General features: G+C 35.4%; 4 protein-coding genes across 4 annotated transcripts; 3 read left to right on the forward strand and 1 right to left on the reverse strand.

The window, feature by feature from the left end:
* Positions 1-1,405: 1,405 nt before the first annotated feature.
* On the forward strand, positions 1,406-5,149 carry ALE1 (PA-domain containing subtilase family protein). Its single transcript, XM_078310390.1, has 9 exons — positions 1,406-1,587; positions 1,656-1,800; positions 1,904-2,304; positions 2,393-2,488; positions 2,635-2,704; positions 2,805-3,087; positions 3,508-3,830; positions 4,049-4,589; positions 4,743-5,149. Exons 1-9 carry the CDS (start codon positions 1,406-1,408, stop codon positions 5,147-5,149), a joined length of 2,448 nt encoding a protein of 815 aa, XP_078166516.1.
* A 1,022-nt stretch (positions 5,150-6,171) lies between these two features.
* Positions 6,172-8,003, reverse strand: LOC144561837 (1-aminocyclopropane-1-carboxylate oxidase homolog 4-like). The gene is made up of 4 exons (XM_078310935.1): positions 7,596-8,003; positions 7,255-7,526; positions 6,852-7,173; positions 6,172-6,624 (listed from the first exon to the last, which is right to left on the reverse strand). The coding sequence occupies exons 1-4, from the start codon at positions 7,851-7,853 to the stop codon at positions 6,376-6,378; spliced, it is 1,101 nt and encodes a 366-aa protein (XP_078167061.1). The 5' UTR covers positions 7,854-8,003; the 3' UTR covers positions 6,172-6,375.
* Positions 8,004-10,151: 2,148 nt separating this feature from the next.
* Positions 10,152-15,858, forward strand: ARP9 (actin-related protein 9). The gene is made up of 19 exons (XM_078310805.1): positions 10,152-10,428; positions 10,641-10,762; positions 11,021-11,080; positions 11,164-11,229; positions 11,320-11,422; positions 11,647-11,807; positions 11,886-12,006; positions 12,106-12,170; positions 12,414-12,503; positions 12,583-12,633; positions 12,817-12,948; positions 13,240-13,329; positions 13,862-13,932; positions 14,023-14,192; positions 14,365-14,408; positions 14,516-14,565; positions 15,313-15,358; positions 15,483-15,533; positions 15,619-15,858. Exons 1-19 carry the CDS (start codon positions 10,338-10,340, stop codon positions 15,760-15,762), a joined length of 1,728 nt encoding a protein of 575 aa, XP_078166931.1. The 5' UTR covers positions 10,152-10,337; the 3' UTR covers positions 15,763-15,858.
* Positions 15,859-19,204: 3,346 nt separating this feature from the next.
* LOC144561648 (1-aminocyclopropane-1-carboxylate oxidase homolog 1-like) lies at positions 19,205-21,780 on the forward strand. Its single transcript, XM_078310669.1, has 3 exons — positions 19,205-19,785; positions 20,030-20,351; positions 21,382-21,780. The coding sequence occupies exons 1-3, from the start codon at positions 19,295-19,297 to the stop codon at positions 21,634-21,636; spliced, it is 1,068 nt and encodes a 355-aa protein (XP_078166795.1). The 5' UTR covers positions 19,205-19,294; the 3' UTR covers positions 21,637-21,780.
* The last annotated feature ends 979 nt before the right edge of the window (positions 21,781-22,759 follow it).

Below are 22,759 nucleotides of genomic sequence, written 5' to 3' on the forward strand. Positions count from 1 at the left end.
TCTTTACTGTAGATAGGTAATTAAGCGTTTAGAATGGTTTAGAATGGTTTGGGAGTGGGCAGGAGAGAGAAAAAATGGAATTTATAGGGATCCATAGTGGGGCGCCCGTGTAGGGGGGCGCCTCACTAGGGGCATGGAGCACCCGTGAGGGTGGCGCCTCACTGGGAATTTTGGGCCGCCTTGGCCCAGGCGGTAGGGGCATTTTAAAAAAAAAAAACTGTACATTATGGCATTTTTAAAATTATATTTTTTGTTTAGGGTATTAATAAAAATGGCCGGATTGACCGTGTCTCTTTACTATGTGGTGTTGAAAACTTAGAATTTGAAGTCAGGTATTGTACAGTGTTGTTGTGATGAAGTGAAATTTTATATGTTGTTTTCTAAATAAAATTGTGAAAAATATTTACAATATGTTAATTATGTCGTGATCAGCTATGATGCGATCAATTGTGTTTGATTATATTGAAATACTTTTTTAATTTTAAGTTTGTTTAAAAAGAATGTAAAATTATTATAGAATAAAAAACATTGTTTGTAATAATTTATATATGAAAATATAAATTTACAGTTGGAAATTTTAACCCTTGTTTAAAATAGATAACGATATAAATTTTTATATTATCTTCGTCACATGTTATCCAATATTTCGTTGTGATGAGACCAGCTCACATATCATGTTGTATCATTTTTTTCAAAGACTTGCAACGCATGTGTCATGTCATGACATAAAATGTCCGATCAAACTAGTAAGTAGTATGTTAGGAGTAAAAATGGTATGAATAATATCTTATCCGTATTCGAAAACTTAGATGTGGATATCCGAATATACGAATATCCACGTGGATAAGGATACTAATATGGTATTACATTTCAATTATCTGTATCCGAGTAGTAGATATATACCATATATTTTTAAATATATTATGAACAATTTATGTTATTCATCATTATAATTAGATAAATATTATAATATTAATTTATAATCTTTTAATAAATATATGATATGATTCGGACCCGTATCTGTATCCGTATGATACCTGCTGCGTATCTGCATCCAAAAAAAAAAAATATATATATATATATATATATATATATATATAGATAGATATGATTTTATCACTGCACCGTTTTCGCCCCTAAATATGTACCTAAAAAAATGACATTAAATTTATTTCAAAAGGAATGACATTAAATTAATTCGCACTCCATAAATTGCTCCCGGACTCGTGTAACTTTACAAAAGCAAGGGACAGCAGTTACAACTTGCCATGTATAACATCATGCGCTCAAATTCTAATCAATACATGTTGACCATGTGACTGGGATAATATAATTATATGCTTTTGAGACTATATAACTTAATTACTTTACTCTGCATTAATTCAGTCTTCTAATTTAGTCAATTATGAATAGTTTCTTGTCTTTGTTTATCATTGTAATAATAATTCCATTGGTGAGAATTACTCTCTGTTTCCATGAGGTTGAGGAGAAGCAAATATATCTAGTTCTTGTTGCTGGTGAACCGGTGGCATTTCAACGAGTAAATATGTCACTCAACCATGATGAAATGCATCTAATATCAGATAGGTATAGTTAATAAAAGACATAGATTAATTAATTTGATTAATTTTGTTGTCTAACATGGTTATTTTCAGAAATGTATATGAAGTTCATAAGAGGAGATTAGTAGAATCTCATGATTGGCTTCTTCAAAGCACCTTAGAAGCCGGTACTTACCGCAAGCTTTACAGCTTCCACCACATTGTTAATGGATTTGCAATTCACACTACCCCTTCTCAGGTTAAACAATAAATTCTATATCTCTGTTTTATTTTCTTAAAAAAAATTTCCACAAGAAACTAAAAGAGAAGTATGTTATAATTATTTATTATTATATATATAGATAGAGAGACTTAGATCGGCCCCTGAAGTGTTGACAATAGAAAAAGACCGAAGAACGAAACTAATGACGACTTACATGCCACATTTGCTAGGCTTGCCCCGATATGTATGGCAACAAAGAGGTCATGGGCCAAGAGATGGAGAAGGGGTGGTGATAGGAGTGATCGATACAGGCATCAACCCGACCCATCCGAGCTTTGCGTACAATCCGAAATATCCTAGCGGGTCAAACAAAGACATGCCATTATTTGACAGTACATTTGAAATTTGTCAAAATTTCCCAGCTGGTTCATGCAATGGTAAGATAATTACTGCTAGATACTATGCGGCTGGAGCTGCTGCGGTCATCCCTCTCAATGCTTCGATAGACTTGTCTCCGTTTGATGCATTAGGTCATGGCAGGTTCTCCCTCCAATTCTCATCCTTTTTTTTTTCTCTAGGTCCATAATCAAACTTCAAAATATCCACATGATATGATTCCTAAATCCAGTCATGTGGCTTCAATAGCAGCTGGGAATTGGGGAGTTCCAGTAGTTGTTAATGGCTTCATGTATGGATTTGCAAGTGGAATGGCACCTAGTGCAAGGTAATTATATTAAAGTTATTTTTACCAGAAAAAATTTATGAATAGTATTATTTGAAACATCAGTAATATATGTATGCATGTATGACAAGTATATAATTACTAGATTTGAATTAAGATTTCACAGTTGTTGTAATTCTTTTGAACAGGTTAGCAGTGTACAAGGCGATGTATCCTCAGGGAGGCACCGTTACCGATATAATTTCAGCCGTTGATCAAGTTAATCAATCAACAAATTAATTTATTTTCAGTGAAATGTTTGCATCTTCAATGCTCTGTAATTCTATTCTAAGCTCATTCTTCATATAAATTTCACTAGGCAGCTCAAGACAGAGTAGATGTACTGGTGCTCTCTATCGGTCCCGATGAACCACCAGCTGAAGGAATAACCTTTCTGAGTGTGCTTGATATTACATTGCTTTTTGCAAGACGCGCCGGGATATTCGTAGCTCAAGCAGCTGGTAACCGAGGACCCGATCCCGCCTCTGTTTCCTCCTTCAGTCCTTGGGCAATGGGAGTTGCCGCAAGCACCACGAGTAGAACTTATACCCCAATTTTGGTGCTCGGTAATGGGTACCGGATTAGAGGAATTGGCTTATCAGGTAATATATATTTTTTTTTCTGAAACTTAATGCTTGAATCAACATACATTTATCTGAAACTTAATGCAGTGGAGAAGGCTCAATTTAATCACCTAATTATCCATGATCTCTTGCTTGCAATCTTTGTGCATCTTACAACTTCTTTGACCATTTTCTAGTTATTCAGATGACAACAATATTAACTGCCAGCATTATGTCATTGTAAAAGATTTAGGAAAGAGAGAGAATGAAATTGTATTTCATTGATTCAATCTTGAGTACATATGCATCATGTATTTATAGCCATAGTTTACAAGTATAACAATCCTATAACAAACTAACTAATCTAAATAACTATTGTTAAAAGTCCTAACTAATTTTGCTTGCTCCAACACTGTGATTCATCTAATACATTCTCTTTGATGTGATTTATTGTTGCAGCACCAACACCTGGAGATGGGCTCTTCCGATTTACGCTAGTCGCACCCAGGGATGCCGCATCAACATCCACAGCAAGTGTAGAAGAATGTCAAAATCCGGGGGCACTAAAGCCGGCCATAGTGGCTGGAAGCATAGTTCTATGCTTGTTTTCGGAAGGATTCTATAATGGGACATCAACAATAACCGCAATCTTCGACACAGCAACTTCTCTTGGATTTGTAGGTTTTATCCTTGTTGCTAATCCTTTGTATGGAGACTTCGTTGCTGAGCCACTCCCTTTCCGCATCCCTGGAATTATGGTTCCTCGCGTAACTGATGCACAGGTTGTAGTTTAATTCTCTTAATTTTGTCGTCTATCGTTTACAATCTAAGTTTTGTGCCATATTTACATATTACTTCCTAATATTTCAATGCCCATGTTTTTCGTCACAAAAAAAAAACATCGATCTGATCGTACTGGTATTTGGTTCTTCGATGAGCATAATCTAAAATGTACCCTGAACATATATGAGACATCAGTACAACTTCTATCTCCAAACAGGTTATTTGGAACTACTACAACAACCACACCATTAGAGACACCAATGGCATTGTAACCACATATGGAGCAAGCGCAGCAATCAAAGAAGGCAGAATTGCTACATTTGCAAATACTGCTCCAGCTGTCGCTCGAACTTCATCAAGGGGTCCTGACATCACCAACAACCAGCTAAATCCAGCTGACGTACTAAAACCCGACATTCTCGCACCAGGGGACCAAATATGGGGTGCATGGAGCCCGGTTAGTTTACTCAACCCCATTCTCTCAGGCCAACATTTCGCACTTATTTCAGGGACAAGCATGGCAGCACCACATGTGGCTGGTGTTGCGGCACTTGTTAAACAATATCACCCGTTATGGACACCAGCTATGATCGCATCTGCACTGAGCACAACTGCTACTAAGCATGATAGGCTAGGCCGGCCGATAATGTCACAGGGTCCAGAGCTTTATAGATTGTATCAATCGACTCCTTTTGACTATGGATCCGGTTTTATCAATCCTTCTGGGGCTCTGGATCCCGGCCTTGTTTTTCCGTCAGGTAATACAGACAACGTGCAAATAAATCGCTCCTCGTCTCCTCTCCTCTATACAAATATTCTTACTTTTATCCAAACTATTTTTTTTTCCAATTTTTGAAAATGGTGGCAAATGGTTTCATTTCATTTGAATCAATTCTTGTGGCATGCTGTAGAATTTGAGGATTACATAAAGTTCCTGTGCTCCCTGCCAAACACCACCTCTCGGGACATCTATCTGGCAACCGGAGTTGCTTGCAAAACACCTACCGATACTCCCTCTGATCTCAATCTCCCTTCAATCACCATATCTTCATTGAAAGGCTGTCAACTAATCAGGCGTTATGTTAAAAATGTAGCAGGAAAAGCAGAGACCTACCTCCCTGCTGTACATGCGCCTGATGGTGTATCGGTCCATGTAAACCCATCCTGGTTTGAAATAGGCCCTGATAAGATTCAGCATTTGGAGATAACATTTAATGTGACTGAAGCATCAAAATCGTTCAGCTTTGGTGAATTGGTTTTGATTGGTAGTTTAGATCATATAGTTAGGTTGCCACTAGTAGTGCGACCAATGCTGTAAAAGCCTATAATTAAAAATAGACAATGTTGAAAAAAGAGGCTATATTTTTTCTTTTACTTTTTCTGAGAAGGTGCATAAAAGAAAGAAAAACTAGAGTAGAAGATAACAATTACAAAATCATCCATTAATCTGACAATCTATGTTCAGAAGCATATTTAACACAAATTTGATATTCCTTGAAGGTTTAAATTACATTTTATATATCCCAAGGTGATATTTGAACTTGAATTTGACAGCGAACTGACTAAATATGTCCGATTCAATTTTAAGATTAAGTGCGGTTTAGCCTTGTTTTTGACCAAATTTATTCAAACGAGGACCAGTGCAACTGGCAGAGCTTTGAGCGCAAATGCAATTTGACGAGAACTAATCAAACATGAGCCCGGTCAGCTTCATAATTTTGTAAGTTTTTTTTCTTGAAATTAAGTTGGTTCCTGACGATATATATATATGACAGGTGCATCAGAATGTAATTTGGTAACAAAATGATGAATAACAAATTGATTTTTTTTTTTTTTAAAGTAAAACCGGTTTGTATCCATGTACGGACAACCTAGTTTTGAAGTAAAATCTAGTCCATATAGAGGAGTTGGGCTACGGTACTTCACGAAAGAAAGCGAATGTTTTACTTTACGTCTATATTTTTAATTTTAAAATTCAAAACGTCGATCCGAACTGTTCAAGTTGATCTTCATATTAAATTGTGCTTGGAGACCAAATTTTATATTTTTTGGATTTTTTTTTTACTATTTCTTTTAAATTTTTGAAAACCGTTGTTTTCCAGAAAATTCTGGACCATCAAAAACAACGATTTTAAAAAATTCTAAAGAAATAGTAAAAGATTTCCAAAAAATATAAAATTTGGTCTCCAAGCAAAATTTAATATGGAGATCAACTTGAACGGTTCGGATCAACCTTTTGAACTTTAAAATCGCAAAATATGAGTGTGAAGTAAAACACTTGTTTTACTTTGCGAAGCACCATAGCGGCGTAGCCCAACTCTCTCTCTCTCTGTATATATATATATAGCTGATTATCTTCCTATATAGAAACCCATTCACACAATAAATGTAAGTACACGGAACACAAACTATCAGACAATTCCCGCATCCTGAGACGTGTTCTTATCGGGCACCAAGTACGGTACAATTATACACATTTAAGCCTTAAAAGTGGTCGAAATTGGCAAAAGCACAAGAAGTTTTTGAAATTCAATTAAAAAGATGTTATAGTTTGAAATGGTCTAGTGCTCTAGGAGTTCTGCCCTGAGAAGCAAAGTGCATCATGTAGTCCCTAAAAAGAATGTCCCGGTAGTTCGGGGGATTTCTGTCAGAAAGCAACTCCTTGATGGGGCCATATGGCTTCTCTTCACTACGTAATGGATTGCAAAAGGTTGCAACAGAGAGTCTGGGTCCTTTTGTGCTGTTAGCTAGAACCCGGTGCTCAACACTTTTAAATTTGTCATTACTTACCAGCTGCACACAAAAATAGAAACAAATTAATTAGTTTTGGAAATTCCAGGCCAGCCTTCTTTTCTTTTTGGAAAAAACTATGTTAGTTGGAGGGGAAACTGGGGAAGGGAAGTATATTTTTCTTTAAAATATATACTGACAAAAAGTGAACCATACCAGTATACTAATTGTGGAAGTACCAAGTTATAATAGAATGAGAGCGCCGATATATAAGTACGATATATATATACCTGAAGGAGGTCACCAATGTTGACAACGAGCGCTCCACGAACAGGCAACACATCTACCCACTGGCCTCGGTTACACACTTGGAGACCACCAACTGAGTCTTGGAGAAGAATGGTTAAAAAGCAGGGGTCGGTGTGCTTTGCGCTACCTACAGCAAGGTCCGGTTCAGGGCATGGGGGGTAATAGTGACAAACAACGGATTGCTTCTGTGCAGCGTTTATACTTGCAAGGTGGTCTTTTGCAAGTCCAAGAGCCTCTGATAACAATTCACATACTGTTTTTGCAACACCGACCAATTGCTGCTTATAGTCGATTATTGATTTTCTATGGATAAAATGTACAAATTTCCTCAGTGTTTACCATAGAGCATAGGAAAAAATAACAAAAATGACAAAAAGAACTCACCGGCACACCATGGGGATATCATTAGCATCCAGGGATCCATCAAAATCACATACTAGCGAATCATACCAATTACCAAAGGCCGATTTGTAAAGCCTTGAATTAGAGAAATACCTAACCTTCCTCGATCGATCAGTAGTATAAAGATTTGACTTAACTGCCACATCCCCCTCATGAAAAGCTCTGGTACCTTCCAGTAGAGAGTCCAGAACATTTTCTGGTATACCATGGTTTACCAGTTGAAAGAAACCATAAGATGACGCAGCCTTCTCTACCTGATAACAAGTTGATATCAAAGTTTAACCAGTGAATTTGAAAATGATGCGAGAATTTTTTTTTTTTACCTTTTCCACAATCCCCATGCGTTCCTGCTTATGGTCGACGTAAGTGAGATCAATGACAGGAACTTCCAATGCTGTTGCAGGGCCCAGCTCTGATGGCTTAGGAATATCTTCCTTTGGATGGATAAACATTTTGGGGATCTTGGTTATACCTGAATCAACAAGGCCTTTAACACCAGCTTTGCTGCTCTGAAATTGTTCCAGTTCTTTTGCCAGATCATAGGTCTCCTGGGATCTCACATCGACAGAAGGCGCAGCCATTTCAGAATTCGGATGACGATTGAAGTGTTTCTTGATCAAGAGAAGTTGAAATTTAGTTGACAATGGCAATGGAGAAGCATGAGCTCAGGGATAAGCACAGAATAGGTGGCTCAAGTCATACTCTTATTTTTTTTTATATGAAAAATATCACATCATGCTATTAAAAAAAGTCAACAGATCAGATTTTAGACAGTTAAAAATCCTTTTCTGGTGGTGGTTCCCACATATAAAATATTCAAACCTGCACCCACTTTTTTTTTCTTGTATCACATGTGCCCCTGGAAAAATTTAAATAGTATATGCACCCTCATAAAATACCAGTAATTCTTGAAAGGTCTTTTATCGGGTAAAAATATGGATAAGACTTAGTTCATATATAACAGAATAATTTATAATATATAGTATATAGTATATATTTTTTTACTAGTGAGGCTATGCTAATATGCATATTATGTATCGACTCGTGCTATGGATTCATATTTTTATTTGCAAAATTTAAATAGTCAATCAAACCGTTCCACATGATCTTCATTGTAAATGTACTTAGAGACCAAATGTCATATTTTTTAGAATTTTTTACTGTTTTCTTAGATAGGTAGAAAATCACTGCTTTTGAATGGTCTAGAATTTTTAAATCAAGCATTTTTCCAAGTTAGTAAAAAAAAATTCTAAAAAAAATGTAAAATTTGATCTCCAAATATATAATATTAGGATTGATTATTTGAATTTTAAAAAGGAAGATATGAGTTCTAATGTGGACTGCTCCGTAATATGTATATTACCATAGCCTCACTTTTTTTTTAATATAAACTATATAAATCTTATTATTATAATTAGATTGATTTACAGAATGTTTATATCATTTTATTTAATTAATCATTTATATTTTTAAAATAATAAAATTAAATATTTTTATATTTTATGATATATTACATATCTTATGTGTTTAATATATATTTAATAATCTGTTATATTTTTGGTTGAATTATATAACTATTAATTTATTTGACAATTATTTATTATTAGTTAGTTATCTGTTAATTTTTATGAATAAGGATAAAATAAGTATGAATGCTAATATATACTTAATGAATAAGAGTAGAGTAAGACTATTACTTATCCAATTTTAAGCAAGTACGGATACGAAAATATCTAAATCCAATTAATTATCTTTCCATAATAAAATAAGAAACAACAAGTGCGGATGTCACTTACCCATTAATGAAATGTTTAGGTAATTTAAAGCCGGGTTAAATATTTTTTTATGCATATATATTCAGAATGCACAAGCCAGTATATATTTTTGTGCTGAAAGGGTTTGAACGGTCAGGATTCTCCACAAATCTAAACCTGTGCTCTGTGCTCCACGCTCTTAAACCTGTCATTTGATATCAACTAGCTGAAAGGAAAGGAAGGCAATGTAGTGTTAGAAATAAAAATGTTATCATAAATTAATGGAACACCAGCAGTTAAAAGTCACATCCCAACGAACAATTTTTGACAGTGTTCCTCTTTGGTCTTTTCGTTCTTTTAGAGTAAATAATGAAGATTTGAGACGATTAATGCTTTATTAGAGTTTAACTAACTCTTGAGATTAATGTATTTAAATCACAGAACAAATTAACTGTTGGTTCATGACGATATATATATATATATATGACAGGTGCATCAGAATGTAATTTGGTTATAAGAAAATGATGTTTTTTTTTTCAAAGTAAAACCAGTTTGTAGACATGTACGGACAACCTATTTTTGAAGTAAAATCTAGTGCATGAGGAGGGCTCAAATGTTCTATTATTTTATGCTTTAATCGTACTTCAACATTTTTATTTTTTATTTTAAAATTCAAATAAAAGATATGAACTGCTCAACATAATATCCACATTTTAAATGTGATTAGAGATCAAATTTTATATTGTTTGGAAAAAAAAATTTACTATTTTTTACGATAGATACAAAATTAATGTTTTTCAAGAAATTGTGAATCATCTAAAAACAATGATTTTGTACGTAAAATAGTAAAAGTTCCAAAAAATATAAAATTTGATCTCTAAGCACATCTTAATGTGGATATTATATTGAGCGATCTTTTATTTGAAATTCAAAATTAAAGATAAAAATATTAGAATACAAATGAAACATAAAATAATAGAGCATTTGAACCCTCTCCTAATCCACATAGAGCCGCTAATAATTGATAAGGTTTTCATCTTAATTTACAACTGGTCGCACAATCTACAAAATCGTCAAGCCCAAAATTCTTACAATGCTTGTTATAGCCCAAAATCGTCAAGCCCTAAATCCTTACAATGCTTATTATGGCCCAAAATTAGTTCGGCCCAGCCCAACATCTCGCCTCTCTCTCTTAGGTCCAGCTCCAGTAGTGGCACTGTGCCAGATTCTCGCTGCGCCAGTCCCTGCCGGAGACTTGTAACCTCTCCCGCCTCCTCCGCCCCTCCTCTCTCTCTTTTTCTTAACGGAAGTATGACTACATACGCGCAGGATTACCTCAAAACTGTCGTGCCTTCTCAGCTCATCTCCGAGCGCGGTTCCAATTTAGTTGTGATAAACCCAGGTTAGTTTGGAGCAACAACCCTAGTTTTTCTCCAATTTTATTTTTGTTTTGTATTATTTTTGTTCTTTAACCTTAAATGAGCTTTTAAATTGTCTAGATTGGCCTCATTAGAGCAATTAAACAACAAGACAGGCTTAATTTAGCACTATTATTATCTTACCAGTACATACCAGTAAGTAATCTTATTGTTTGCTCAACTGTTTGGACACTAGGTTCTGCAAATGTTCGAGTCGGATTTGCACATCAGCAAGTGCCATTTAGTGTACGGCATTGCATCGCTCGATATTTTAAGCCTCAGATTGATGGACCAAAGCACAGCTTTTTACAAGATGAGGCATTTTACTTCTCTAAAACCTCCAGAGATTCATTTTTTAATGCTATATATAAAATACTGTAATACCCGGTGCTCCACCGGCCAGTTTTTCCCCCCTTGGTCTTTTGGTGTTTTAAGTGAGGTGTTGGTGAGTCTGTAAAAGAAAATTAAGTTAATTTGGCACCCTGTTGCTTGGGTCTGATATATTGTATGTACCAATATAGGTAGTATGACAATTTGATAATCCTTTTTTGTAAAATACTAATACATGATTTTCAGATGCTAAATTGCGAGGCATCTCCAAATCAAAACTTGGAGCGTGAGAGGGCGTATGATATTGTATGAAAGAAACTTTATGCCTCTTTAAATTTCATTGTTCCCGCATTTATGTGCTGCTAATTAATAGCATCTTGTTTAAGTAGATTGCATCCTTGTTGAAGATTCCTTTTCTAGATGAGGAAGCCCCTAGTTCCTCTCTTCCTCCGAAGGTAAGCTATACTATTTATGTTGCATTTGTTCTGTCAGCTTATATTTAGTTTATTGTCTTGGTAATAATTTGGTTTTATTTAATTTATTAGATGGGCCGTCTTGATAGTTTTGCTCCACAACAAGGCAGAAGTGACAGTGTATACACATGGACTAATGTTAAGGAGAAAGTGTTCAAGCCTCTTCAAGCAGATGGTATCTTATTCTTCTATCTTAACTGTCTTTTTTCGTAGAAGAGAATTGGTTTATTCAGGGTATTCTTCCTTTGATGTGGGACATAGATTAATTAGTGGTAAATAGTGAACCGGTAGTTGCCTACTTGTACTTGATTTTTTGTAGATCATTTTTAACCTTTTGCTGTTGTTCCTGCACTTGTTCTTTTGCAAAATTTGTTTACAAGGCTTCTTCTTTTTTGCCAGAAAGTACAAGTACTACTCTGCCTAGCTCAGAAGAGCACAAGTATAGAGGAGTTATTTTTGGTGAAGATGCCTTAAAAGTTTCTCCTTCTGAACCGTACTGCCTAAGGCGTCCAATTCGGAGAGGGCACTTCAACATTTCTCAAAATTACTCGTTTCAACAGGTATCCTTCTGACAAGTTGGATGCTTTTATGGTTGCTAGTCTTTGTATTGAACCAACTCCAAATCTTCTTCCTTGTAGGTCTGTGAAGATATTATAGCAATTTGGAATTGGATACTGACAGAAAAGCTGAATATTCATTTAAAAGATAGAAGTTTGTACTCTGCAATTCTTGTGCTCCCTGAGTCTTTTGATAACCGCGGTACTTTGTTCATTGAAATTTTCTGGCTAGAGTTTTAATTATACAAAATTCATCCTTTCTTATTACATTATAATGGTTGGATAATTGCTTCCTCGACAGAAATAAAAGAAATGCTTTCTATTGTGCTACGTGATTTGAGGTTCAGTACAGCTGTAGTGCACCAGGTTCGTGCCAATTTATTATTATTACTATTATAATTTTTATCTTGACTCTTTATCTGCTGATGGCCAGACTTATATTTGAAAAGGAAAAAAATCTAGTGGGGGGATGGTGGGTAACTTTCTAGATGACATTGTAAATTGTTGAAATAAATTTTTAGATCTTTTTAAAGTGTGCCAAATTGTTGAATTTTAAATCCCTCCGAATTGCTGTACGAGAACTTAATATATTATGTTGTTTTGTTCCAGGAAGGTCTGGCTGCAGCTTTTGGAAATGGATTGTCAACTGCATGTGTCGTGAATATTGGTGCTCAAATCACGTCAGTTATATGTATTGAGGTTATTATAATTTTCATTCCTTTGTTAGATTCTTAAATTGAGTTTCTTTTGAGTGCTTTATCACATATACTACTTTCAGGATGGAGTAGCTATACCTGCTACGACTTTGACGCTGCCATTTGGCGGAGAGGTATGCATAATAGGAAATATAATTGTGATTTACCAAGGCATGCATAAAATGCACAAGATGCTTTGAGGCTAATGTACTTGTTGTACGAAATGCACTTGTTGTATGAAATGTGCTTGTTGTACGAAATGCATAAAATGCACGAGATACTTTCAGTTATATGTATTGAGGTTAATGGACTTGTAGGATATCACAAGATGCTTTCTATGGGCCCAAAGGCGTCGTCAGACATGGCCCAGTATCCTGACAGATCCTTTGCGCAAGCCCATTGATCTATTAATGCTCAACAAGTTAAGAGAAACATATTGTCAGATCAGAGTGAGTGTTTGTCTCAATCAAGGTTTAATTTCATTTGTGTTTTGGGACATACCATGGATTGTTAAGAGAAACATATCTGCCTGCAATGACCAAAACTGCACCTGATAAAAACGTTTCAGGTAAAGGCAACTACAGTACTATTTGGCATGTAATAGATATAGTCCAATACTGGTCTTGAAGAGGAAAATACCAGTAAGAAGAGTACTCGTATTCTCAGTGCAAGTTTTGACAATAAAATGATAATTATTGCATGCTAATGGCCTTTCATTTCTGTTGTAATTTTTTTCCTAGGAAGGAGCTTTTGATAGTGTAGCAGTGGTCCATTCATATGAGCAAGATAAACCAGTCTCTACACATAAGACAAAGCTCTCAGCTTTAAATGTATAGTTTATTATATGTGAGAAATATTTTGGACTATTCAGCTGACAAAAGTTTGTTTTTTTTGTAAATTAGACTGTAGTATTTTTTTATTCTTGCAAGTGACAACCAATGTATGTCACATTGGCTACTCAAGATTCTACTTTGGGGGGTTATTTTGCAAATGGCACCCTACTGCATTTTCTAAGTAAAAAATGACAAACTAAAGTTCATAGTTTTGACAAATTAAGTCATTCATAAATCATTTTTATAGATTAGGAATAAAAGTTACATTTACTCAACTTGTTTTGTTTGGGGCTAAGAATTGAGGTACTTATTCACGGGCAAAGGTAAAATTGTTAAAATTTAGTGGAATACATCACCCTATTGTAATATATGTCTGATGTCTTCAAATGACCTCCATATAATGCACATGTTGCAGATCCAATAAATGATGGAGTAATTTGCAAACATAAATATAATTACAGTTATTTAGTTTGCAAAAGAGCCAAATCTGTTTAGCCTAATGTTATGTTTACCATATTCAATTATTTAGGTTCCTCCAATGGGTCTTTTCTACCCAAAAATATTTGCTCATGAAGAATACCCCCCACCTCCACGTTCTTGGTGAGCTTATTTTTAAATTATCTGTGCAATTCGAAGTCTTTGTTTTTAGAAAACGTAATTAAGTTTTTGAAATTTTGTACTTGTGGCCAGGTTTAACGATTCTGAGGATATGCTAGAAGACACATGGAATATGGAGTGTGCTGGTACAAATACAGGACTTGGAATTTGGGATAGTTATTACCCTGTTTACCCTACTAGACTAAAGAAGTATGATAATGTTGGCCTTGCTGAAGCCATAGTCAGCAGTATCCTTTCAACAGGTTTGTGCGAACATGTGTTTTGTCTTCCAAAATGTACTTTCTTTAGACTTTTATTGACTATCTTCTATTAGAGTTTGGATCTACTTAGTTTTATAATGTTGCACGCTTTTTTTTTATTTGTTTTTTATTATATGTTTACAATGTACCACTAATGCAAACTTATTTGTTATAGGACGTATTGATCTTCAGAGAAAGTTATTTTGCAGTATTCAGCTGGTGAGTGGGATCACTTTCCATAGGTGTAAATTATATTGTTTTGAAATTGTCACTGTTATTGCCTATTTTGTGAAATTCAGGGAATTTTAACACATCAATATTTTCAGATTGGTGGTGTAGCTTCCACAATTGGTCTTGTAGCAGCTGTGGAAGATAGGTACGGTAACTTTCTTCGCTATTTGCAGTGTTTTAAAAATCGATCTATTTGGCTGAATATTCGTATTCGGTTGGAATCCGAAAAGAAAATGAGTATTCGATCCAATATACGATTTTGAATATTCGGCCGAATTGAGATCAATATATGAATATTTCAGTATTTCATTTAGTATGAGATGAGGATTGATATTTAACATTTCATCACCAGTTTAACATGTATAGTCAATCATAAATACTTTCTTTGTATACAAATTAATATGAATTTTCATTTTAAAATCTGCATATATAAATCCGAACAAAAATCCGTATATGCGGTATGCGGTGGCTTTCCAAATACCGAATAAGAACCGATTTTTAAAACACTGGCTATTTGTGTACAAACTACAAAATGTGGAATGCAGAACCTTCACTAGATCATTAATGTTGTAACGTGTAACTAAACAATAGTGTAAGGCAAGAAATACAAACAACAAAGAAAACAAATTGAGTTTACTGGGCCAAAGCAGTAAGGATCCAGTAGGTATTGAACTGGTATCAGCCCCCAGCTTGATAATTTTTTCTATTCTGTGTTTTATTTACTGCTGCTCCAATTTTACTTGGCCTGCCATTTTGCACGTGTGAAGTGTATTTCTCCTAATTTTGCATGTTACCCAGGATAAAAATATATTTAAGCCACATTTTACTTGAAGATCAGAAACTGCATGCGGTAATAAATTCATGTTTTATAAAATCACCTTCGTGCTTTCAGGGTTCTGCATGCTATTCCTTCGAATGAAGCAATTGATACTGTGGAGGTAGTTTTGTTCTCTGTAATAAGGGGACTTTTATATTTATATTTGTTATTGCATCTAATTTGTTGTTTATTTTGTGCTTATAATGTAGTTCAATTCATTTGGTTTATTATAAAACATGAAACAGGTCTTGCAATCAAGAAGTGAACCATCATATGTATCATGGAAAGGCGGAGCAGTAAGTGTCTGAATCTATTTTTAAGTACTCCTTCCTATTTATTGACTGAATTTATTTATTTTTGTAAATATGTTTTTCATTGTAGATAATTGGCATACTAGACTTTGGTCGTGAAGCCTGGATCCACAGAGAAGACTGGATAAAAAATGGCATCCATGTCGGCAGTGGCAGGAAGTACAAAGATTCTTATTTTCTTCAGTCACAGGCCATGTGTTATTATAATGCGTAAGGTGTTAACTGATAGTGATAGGGGTTGATTCTTGGCTGTAGTTGTTTCTTTGGTTTGCAGTGTTGTTCCAGTTATGAGTAGCATTCATTATCTGATGTCTAGGTGATTGTAAGATTGCCAGCAGCTTATGTTTCTCTACTTAGACGTGTTGTGCCTTAACTAGGCAATGGTTTAGAAAAAGGAAGCTGATATGAGTACCCGCATCTAAGCTGTCATAACTGTTTGTGGGGACCAAACTGTCATAATTGCACTTCAGATCTGTTACTTTTTTTTTTAATATTAATAGTCAAATCTTGAAGTATGTAGTTCAAAGAACACAAGTATTTATATCTATATAGTAAACAATATAAATGATAAATTAATTATTTTTAAATAATTGTACCCGCACTTTTTTTTGAAATTTATGATGTCGTACCCGCACCTAAACTGCCATAATTACTTGTGGGGACCGCAACTGTTCCAGATCTATAACTTTATTTTAAAATATTAATAATCAAATCTTGAAGTATATAGTTCAAAGAACACAAATATTTATATCTATATAGTAAACAATGTAAATGATAAATTAATTATTTTTAAATAATCGTATCCGCACCTTTTTTTGAAATTTCTGACGTCGTACCCGCACCTAAATTGTCATAATTGCTTGTGGGGACCGCAATCGTTCCAAATTTATAATTTTTTTTTAATATTAATAGTCAAATCTTGAAGTATATAGTTCTAAGAACACAAGTATTTATATCTATGTAGTAAACAATGTTATAATTTTTACATAACTGCTTGTGGGAACTTAAACTGCCATAATGTTGTAATTAGATCCCTCCTCTTTTTACATATGACACTGAAAGTATTAATATCTAAGTATTGAAAGTATTTATATCTATGCACTGAAGTATTTATTTTTATGAGGTCAACTATTTTTGTTAGAGAAATATTGACACGGAATTAGTGCCGAGGCTTTGAAAGGGTGCTGCTGGAATTTTAGAATAATAATTAGTTGAGACTATATAATATCTTTTAAGAATAATAATTAGTTGACACAATATAATTAGTGGGACCATAATACATTATTCCTCTAAATGCGGGTATTGTAGCACGGCTACAGAAATGATTATTCTTAGAAAAATGGTTCCTCCAGGCTTTTATTTATTTTTATTTTTTTTAAATTCAGCACTGGTTTAGAAAAATGAGGATATGGTTGCCACATATAATCCGGTGAGATTTGGATCAAATTCATTGAATCCGATCCAACTTTATTATTTTTCTTTTAAATCCACAGAAACAATGGAATTGGTTGCCACATAAGATCAAACAAGTGGCAGCTGCCATCTCCTTTTCTACTGAATTAAAAAAAAATTATAGATCAAACTCATTGAATCTGACGCACTTTCTGACTAGATGAAATGTTGCCGATTTTTTTATTAATAGAAATAAAATAAAATAAATATCGAAATACGGGATTACTTTTGATTATTTTCGAAATATAGGTATAACGGATTGTGTAAACCCGTCCACTGGATGTGTCTAATTATCCCGTCCGAGTTACATCCCTGCTTAATCACTTAATCCACTTCGCCGTAAAAAAAAAAAAAAAAAGAAACCCAGACGGGTTTAGAGGTCTCGTCCTGAAAAAAAAAAAAAAAAAAACGCGGATGGGTTAAGGTGTCCCGTCCCAATAAAAAAAATAAATAACCCGGACGGGTTAAGACATCCCGTCCCCCATCCGTTTTAACGCCCCTTCTCTCTTTTTTCCTTCTTCCCTTTCGCTTTCGCTCTCCCCTCGCGCTTCACGATTTTCTATAGGACCCAACCCGGACCAAGGCGAAGGAAGTGAAGGCCTCTCCTTCTCTAGGACAGACTAAGGCAACCCGTCCGGGATCCATGAATTTCGCCCTTCCATCGTCGGACCCGCCCCTCCCATCAATCATTTCAGGTTTTTTTAAAAATATAATTAAAATAAATTAGGATAAAAATATGTTAATTGATAGTAATTTCTAATTTGATTTGTTATCAAACTATTGATTATAGCGAATTTTATTAATTTGTTAATTGCATTTTAAAAGAATTGATAAATTAGGGTTTTAGGATTTAGAAAAATTGATTTATTTTTAAACTCATTTGATATGGTATAAATTAATTTAGTTTAAATTAGTCCATACCATAGAATTGAGAGTGTTGATAGCATTATTTTAATTATTCTTGATATTAACTATCTACTCTTAATTATTAGTTGCAATTTATTAGATATGAATAATTATTCTTGAGATTAACTACATGTTTGAAATTTAATTTCGCTATCAACAACAATCACCTCTCTCTGTCTGAGTCTGATGAGCTTCTGTCTCTGTCTTAACATTATCTTCTCGTCTTCTGCTATTTAAGTGAAAGTGAGCGAGACTTCTGCGTGGGGAAGATTAAAATAGCGTGGCTGGAGTATAAAAGACCCCCCCGGACGGGTTTAAGCATAGCGTCCGGGTATTTTTTTTTTTTTTTGCGCTGGGACGGGTTCAAGCAAACCGTCCAGACTTCTTTTTTTTTTTTTTTGCGCCGGGACGGGACGCCACAACCCGTCTGGATTTTGTTATTTTTTTTTTTTGCGCGAAGTTGATTAAGTTTGCTAAGGGATTAAGAATTCGATAACCCGGACGGGATAATTAGACCCGTCCGGTGAACGGGTTTACACAACCCGTTGTACCTATATTTCAAAAATAACCAAAAGTAATCCCGTATTTCGATATTTTTTATTTTATTTCTATTAATAAAAAAATCGGTGAAATGTTGCGCTCTTATTGTACATTTTTACCGTTAAAAAAAATAAAATAAAAACCTGGATAGTAACCAAAGCCAAGCGAAGGAATTCACATCTCCTCAGGTTACCTGACTGAGTACAATTAAAACGGACGGTCCAGAATCGTTCTTTAACGTGACTCGAATCTCAAAGTACAAATAATACTGATCCTGCACCATTCCGACTTCCGAATAGGCACCGGCAGAGAGTAAATCTGAGCCGTCCGTTTCGGTTTCAATTGTGTTGAGTTGAGTCAGATACCTGGAACGATCTGGAAAGTCCGCAGACCGCAGATCATCAATCCAACGGCACTAGTTGACTCGTTGCATGCGCCAGTTTGTCTTCGTCTTGCATCCTTCCTTGGAATGAATCGACTAATGAGGTATGTACACATGTCACCAATTTTGTCACGCCGCCATCCAGGTAATTAGGGAATTCACATCCTCTCCAATACCTGATAAGATGTGGACCGTTCTTTTTAACTTGGCACGAATCTCAAAGCTAAAAAATACTATCTCTGTGGTGATCCGAATTCCAGACTGGTTGAGATTTAATCTCAAACAGTAAAGTGAGGGTGATCCTTTGCAATACCTGAGAGGATACGGATTCGTAATTAGGTGGATATATTGCCCATATCTTTGACTAGAGGTTGATGTTGATGTTGATGGTGATGGCGCTGCTGCATGCTCGGCGGCACGCTCTTGGAATAGCATTAGCATCGCTCTTTTTCCCACTCGATCGCCGATGGCTACCTACGACCGCTCCGCCGAGCTTCATGCACTAGACGCCACCAAAACCGGCGTGCAAGGCCTCGTCGCAGCGGGCTGCACCAAGCTCCCTCGCATCTTCATCCTCCCTCCAGATGACAGAATCCTTCCTCCCTCAGCTCCCTCCTCACCACGCAACAGCATCCCAGTCATAGACATCAGTTCCTCCGATCGAAAACAAGTGATTGAGGAGGTGCTTCAAGCCAGCAACGAGTGGGGGTTTCTTCAAGTGGTAGGCCACGGGGTTCCACAGGCAGTGATGGATTCCATGCTGGATGCGGTGAGAGCTTTCCATGAGGGGAAACGGGAGGAGAAGGCACGGTTTTATTCAAGGGAACCGGATAAGCCGATCAAATACCACTGTAATTTTGACCTTTACCAGTCACCTGTTGCCAATTGGAGAGACACCTTGTATTGTCGCATGGCTCCAGATCCGGCCACAGCAGAGGAGCTGCCTGATTCTTGCACGTAGGGAATTCTTTTTTATTATTCTGGTTCTTTAATAAAAAAAATTGGGAAATTCTGACCTGGTATTGGTACAGAAGTAAACACACCCAGTACAAATTCATCAAAATCTTAAATCCATGCTATTTTTAGACAAAAATCCAACAAAAAAAGGTAATGCAAAACAAATTACCTGTTCCCAATCGGGTATATAAATGCATTTACTAATCTATTGACTCTTTCTTCCATGTGCATATATAATTTTCAGGGATGCACTTTTGGACTACTCCATGCATGTCATGGAATTGGGAAATACCTTGTTCGGGTTACTTTCAGAGGCCCTTGGTCTCAGCCCAACATATTTAACTGATATCGAGTGTAACCAAGGTCAAATTTTATTATCTCACTACTATCCAGCATGTCCTGAGCCTGAACTTGCAATTGGGACAAGCCAGCATTCTGACTCGGGGTTTCTCACGATACTTCTCCAAGATAGCATCGGTGGTCTTCAAATTCATCATGATGGGGTATGGGTCGATGTGCCACCTGTCCCAGGTGCATTTATTGTAAATGTCGGCGATCTCTTACAGGTATGAAGCTGCCAGTGGTAATATATATGGTAACCATACCTTTAACTGATAATAATGGTATGGTATAAATAAGACCTTTCAACCAGATAGATTGTTGGGTTTGGTATATGGTAAAGGGTTCTCTTTCGGAGGTGCATGTTTAAGTGTTGTTCTCAGTCTTAATTCATCAACAATCTCCTTTTGATGTTATTTATATGAGTGAGGCTATAATACTATGCATAGCGCAGATTGGTCTGTACTTTGGATCAATATCTCCGTTTTCAAAATCTGAACAGTCAATCTGAACGTTCAACATCATCTCCATATGAAAATGTCCTTGTATATCAAATTTCACATTTTTCACAAATTTTTTACTATTTTTTTAGATAAGTAGAAAATCACTTGATCTAAAAATTCTAGACCATTCAAAAGTAATCATTTTCTACCTATCTAAAAGATTCTAAAAAATATAAAATTTAGTCTGGAAGTACATCTTCATATATTGCCTATTTGAACTTCAAAAACAGAGATATTGATCCATAGTACGGACCAACCCGCGCTATGCAGAGTACCATAGCCTCCATGCACCTGATAACTATTGATTCAGTTGGCGAACTTAATTTGACTGAATTGTTAAATTAAACCAGTTAACCCCTATGCACCTGATAACTATAGATACATGCCAGTAGCTATAACCTTAACATGGATTGATGGGCTCCATAAAGGCACAAGGCCAAATTCTTTACGGGCCTAGATAGGATTCTGGCAAGCAAATCCTTAGTTAAGTATGGCTATGGCTGATGGTTTGTACCATTCCAACGGTTTGTTCTGTGATTTAAATACATTCTCAAGAGTTAGTTAAGCTTTAATAAAGCATTAATCGGCTCAAATCCTCATTGCACAAAAGTGCCAAATATAATTTAAAAGAACCAAAAGACCAAAGGGGAGCACTGTCAAAAGTTGATGTTGGGATGTGACTTTTAACTGCTGGTGTTCCATTTATGATAACATTTTTTTTTTCTAACACTACATTGCCTTCCTTTCCTTTCAGCTGATATCAAATGACAGGTTTAAGAGTGTTGAGCACAGAGTTCTCACAAAGAATGTCGGGCCCCGTGTATCAGTGGCCTGTTTCTTTAGCACACATTTTCATCCTGCTTCGACAAGGTTGTATGGACCAATAAAGGAGCTATTATCTGACGGGAACCCCCCTTTGTATAGACAAACACTCGTAAGGGATTTTATAGCGTATTACTATTCCAGGGGCCTTGATGGAAAATCTGCGATTGCACATTTCCGTCTGTGACATTCTGACAGCCCGGACAAACACTCGTAAAGAATTTTATAGAGTATGATCTGTTTAACACATGTACTGTTGGTGTATTATCTATCGGCATTGTATAGAAAGAACATAACAAAAGCTGGAATGAAAGATTATTGTAGTCCTTGAGAGGATAATAAGGAATTCATATATAAATAATAGGCAATAGCAGACACAGTTTGGCTGGCGTCTTTGTTCTTTTCAAATGTGAATTTTATTATCTCAATTAAAAAAATGTGAATATTTTGCGTTTCTTATGTCCCCATAGCAGACATTGGCAAATCAAATCAAATGGTTTACTGATTTGGACATGATCTTAGGGGGGGGATTCGCATCTCATGAGATATCTCAAACTTTTGAGTTAGATTTGTGGAGAATCCTGACCGTTCAAACCCTTTCAGCACGAATCTCAAAGCACAAAAACACTGGCCTGTGCATTCTGAATATGCATAAAAAAATTATTTAAGCCGGCTTTAAATTACCTAAAAATTTCATTATTGGGTAAGTGACATCAACACTGGCTTGTGCATTCTGATTTACAAGTTATTTTTTATATGGATATCATGTTAAATGGTTCAAATCAATTGTTTTGAACTTTGAAAAAAAAAAAAAGAAGACTCATAGTACAGACTAATATGCGCTATGCATAGTATCGTAGCCTCACTCCTGAAAACAAATTAATAAGTAATGACACCTGTTTTAGGAAATAGTTCTAGGAACACTGATTTTAGAGAGAAGGTAGGCCCGGTCTTTGAGGGGGCTTATGCATCATTATTCCTTGCAAAGAAAATACCAACGAAAACCATGCTGTAACCTATATGAACTGTCTGAAGAGCCAATAACATTCTTCTTTTTTCATTTTTTTTTTCTCCCCTTTTCCACATTTGAAAATGTCCAGTTAGAGATCTGTTGTGCATGACCTCTAATCCTCTTTCTGAACTATTTTATTTCTTTCTGCATATCTTCATTTCTGCAAATTTTTTATTTAAGTTCCCCATTTTCATGACATTATTTTGCCAACCTGGAAATTTATAATATTACAGCATTTCAGCTTTCTGTTCTACATCAATTGTGACCTACTACTAAAAATTTTCTACTTGCCATATAG

Source organism: Carex rostrata, chromosome 11, assembly GCF_964058835.1.
Source record: "Carex rostrata chromosome 11, lpCarRost1.2, whole genome shotgun sequence".
Classification (NCBI taxonomy): domain Eukaryota; kingdom Viridiplantae; phylum Streptophyta; class Magnoliopsida; order Poales; family Cyperaceae; genus Carex; species Carex rostrata.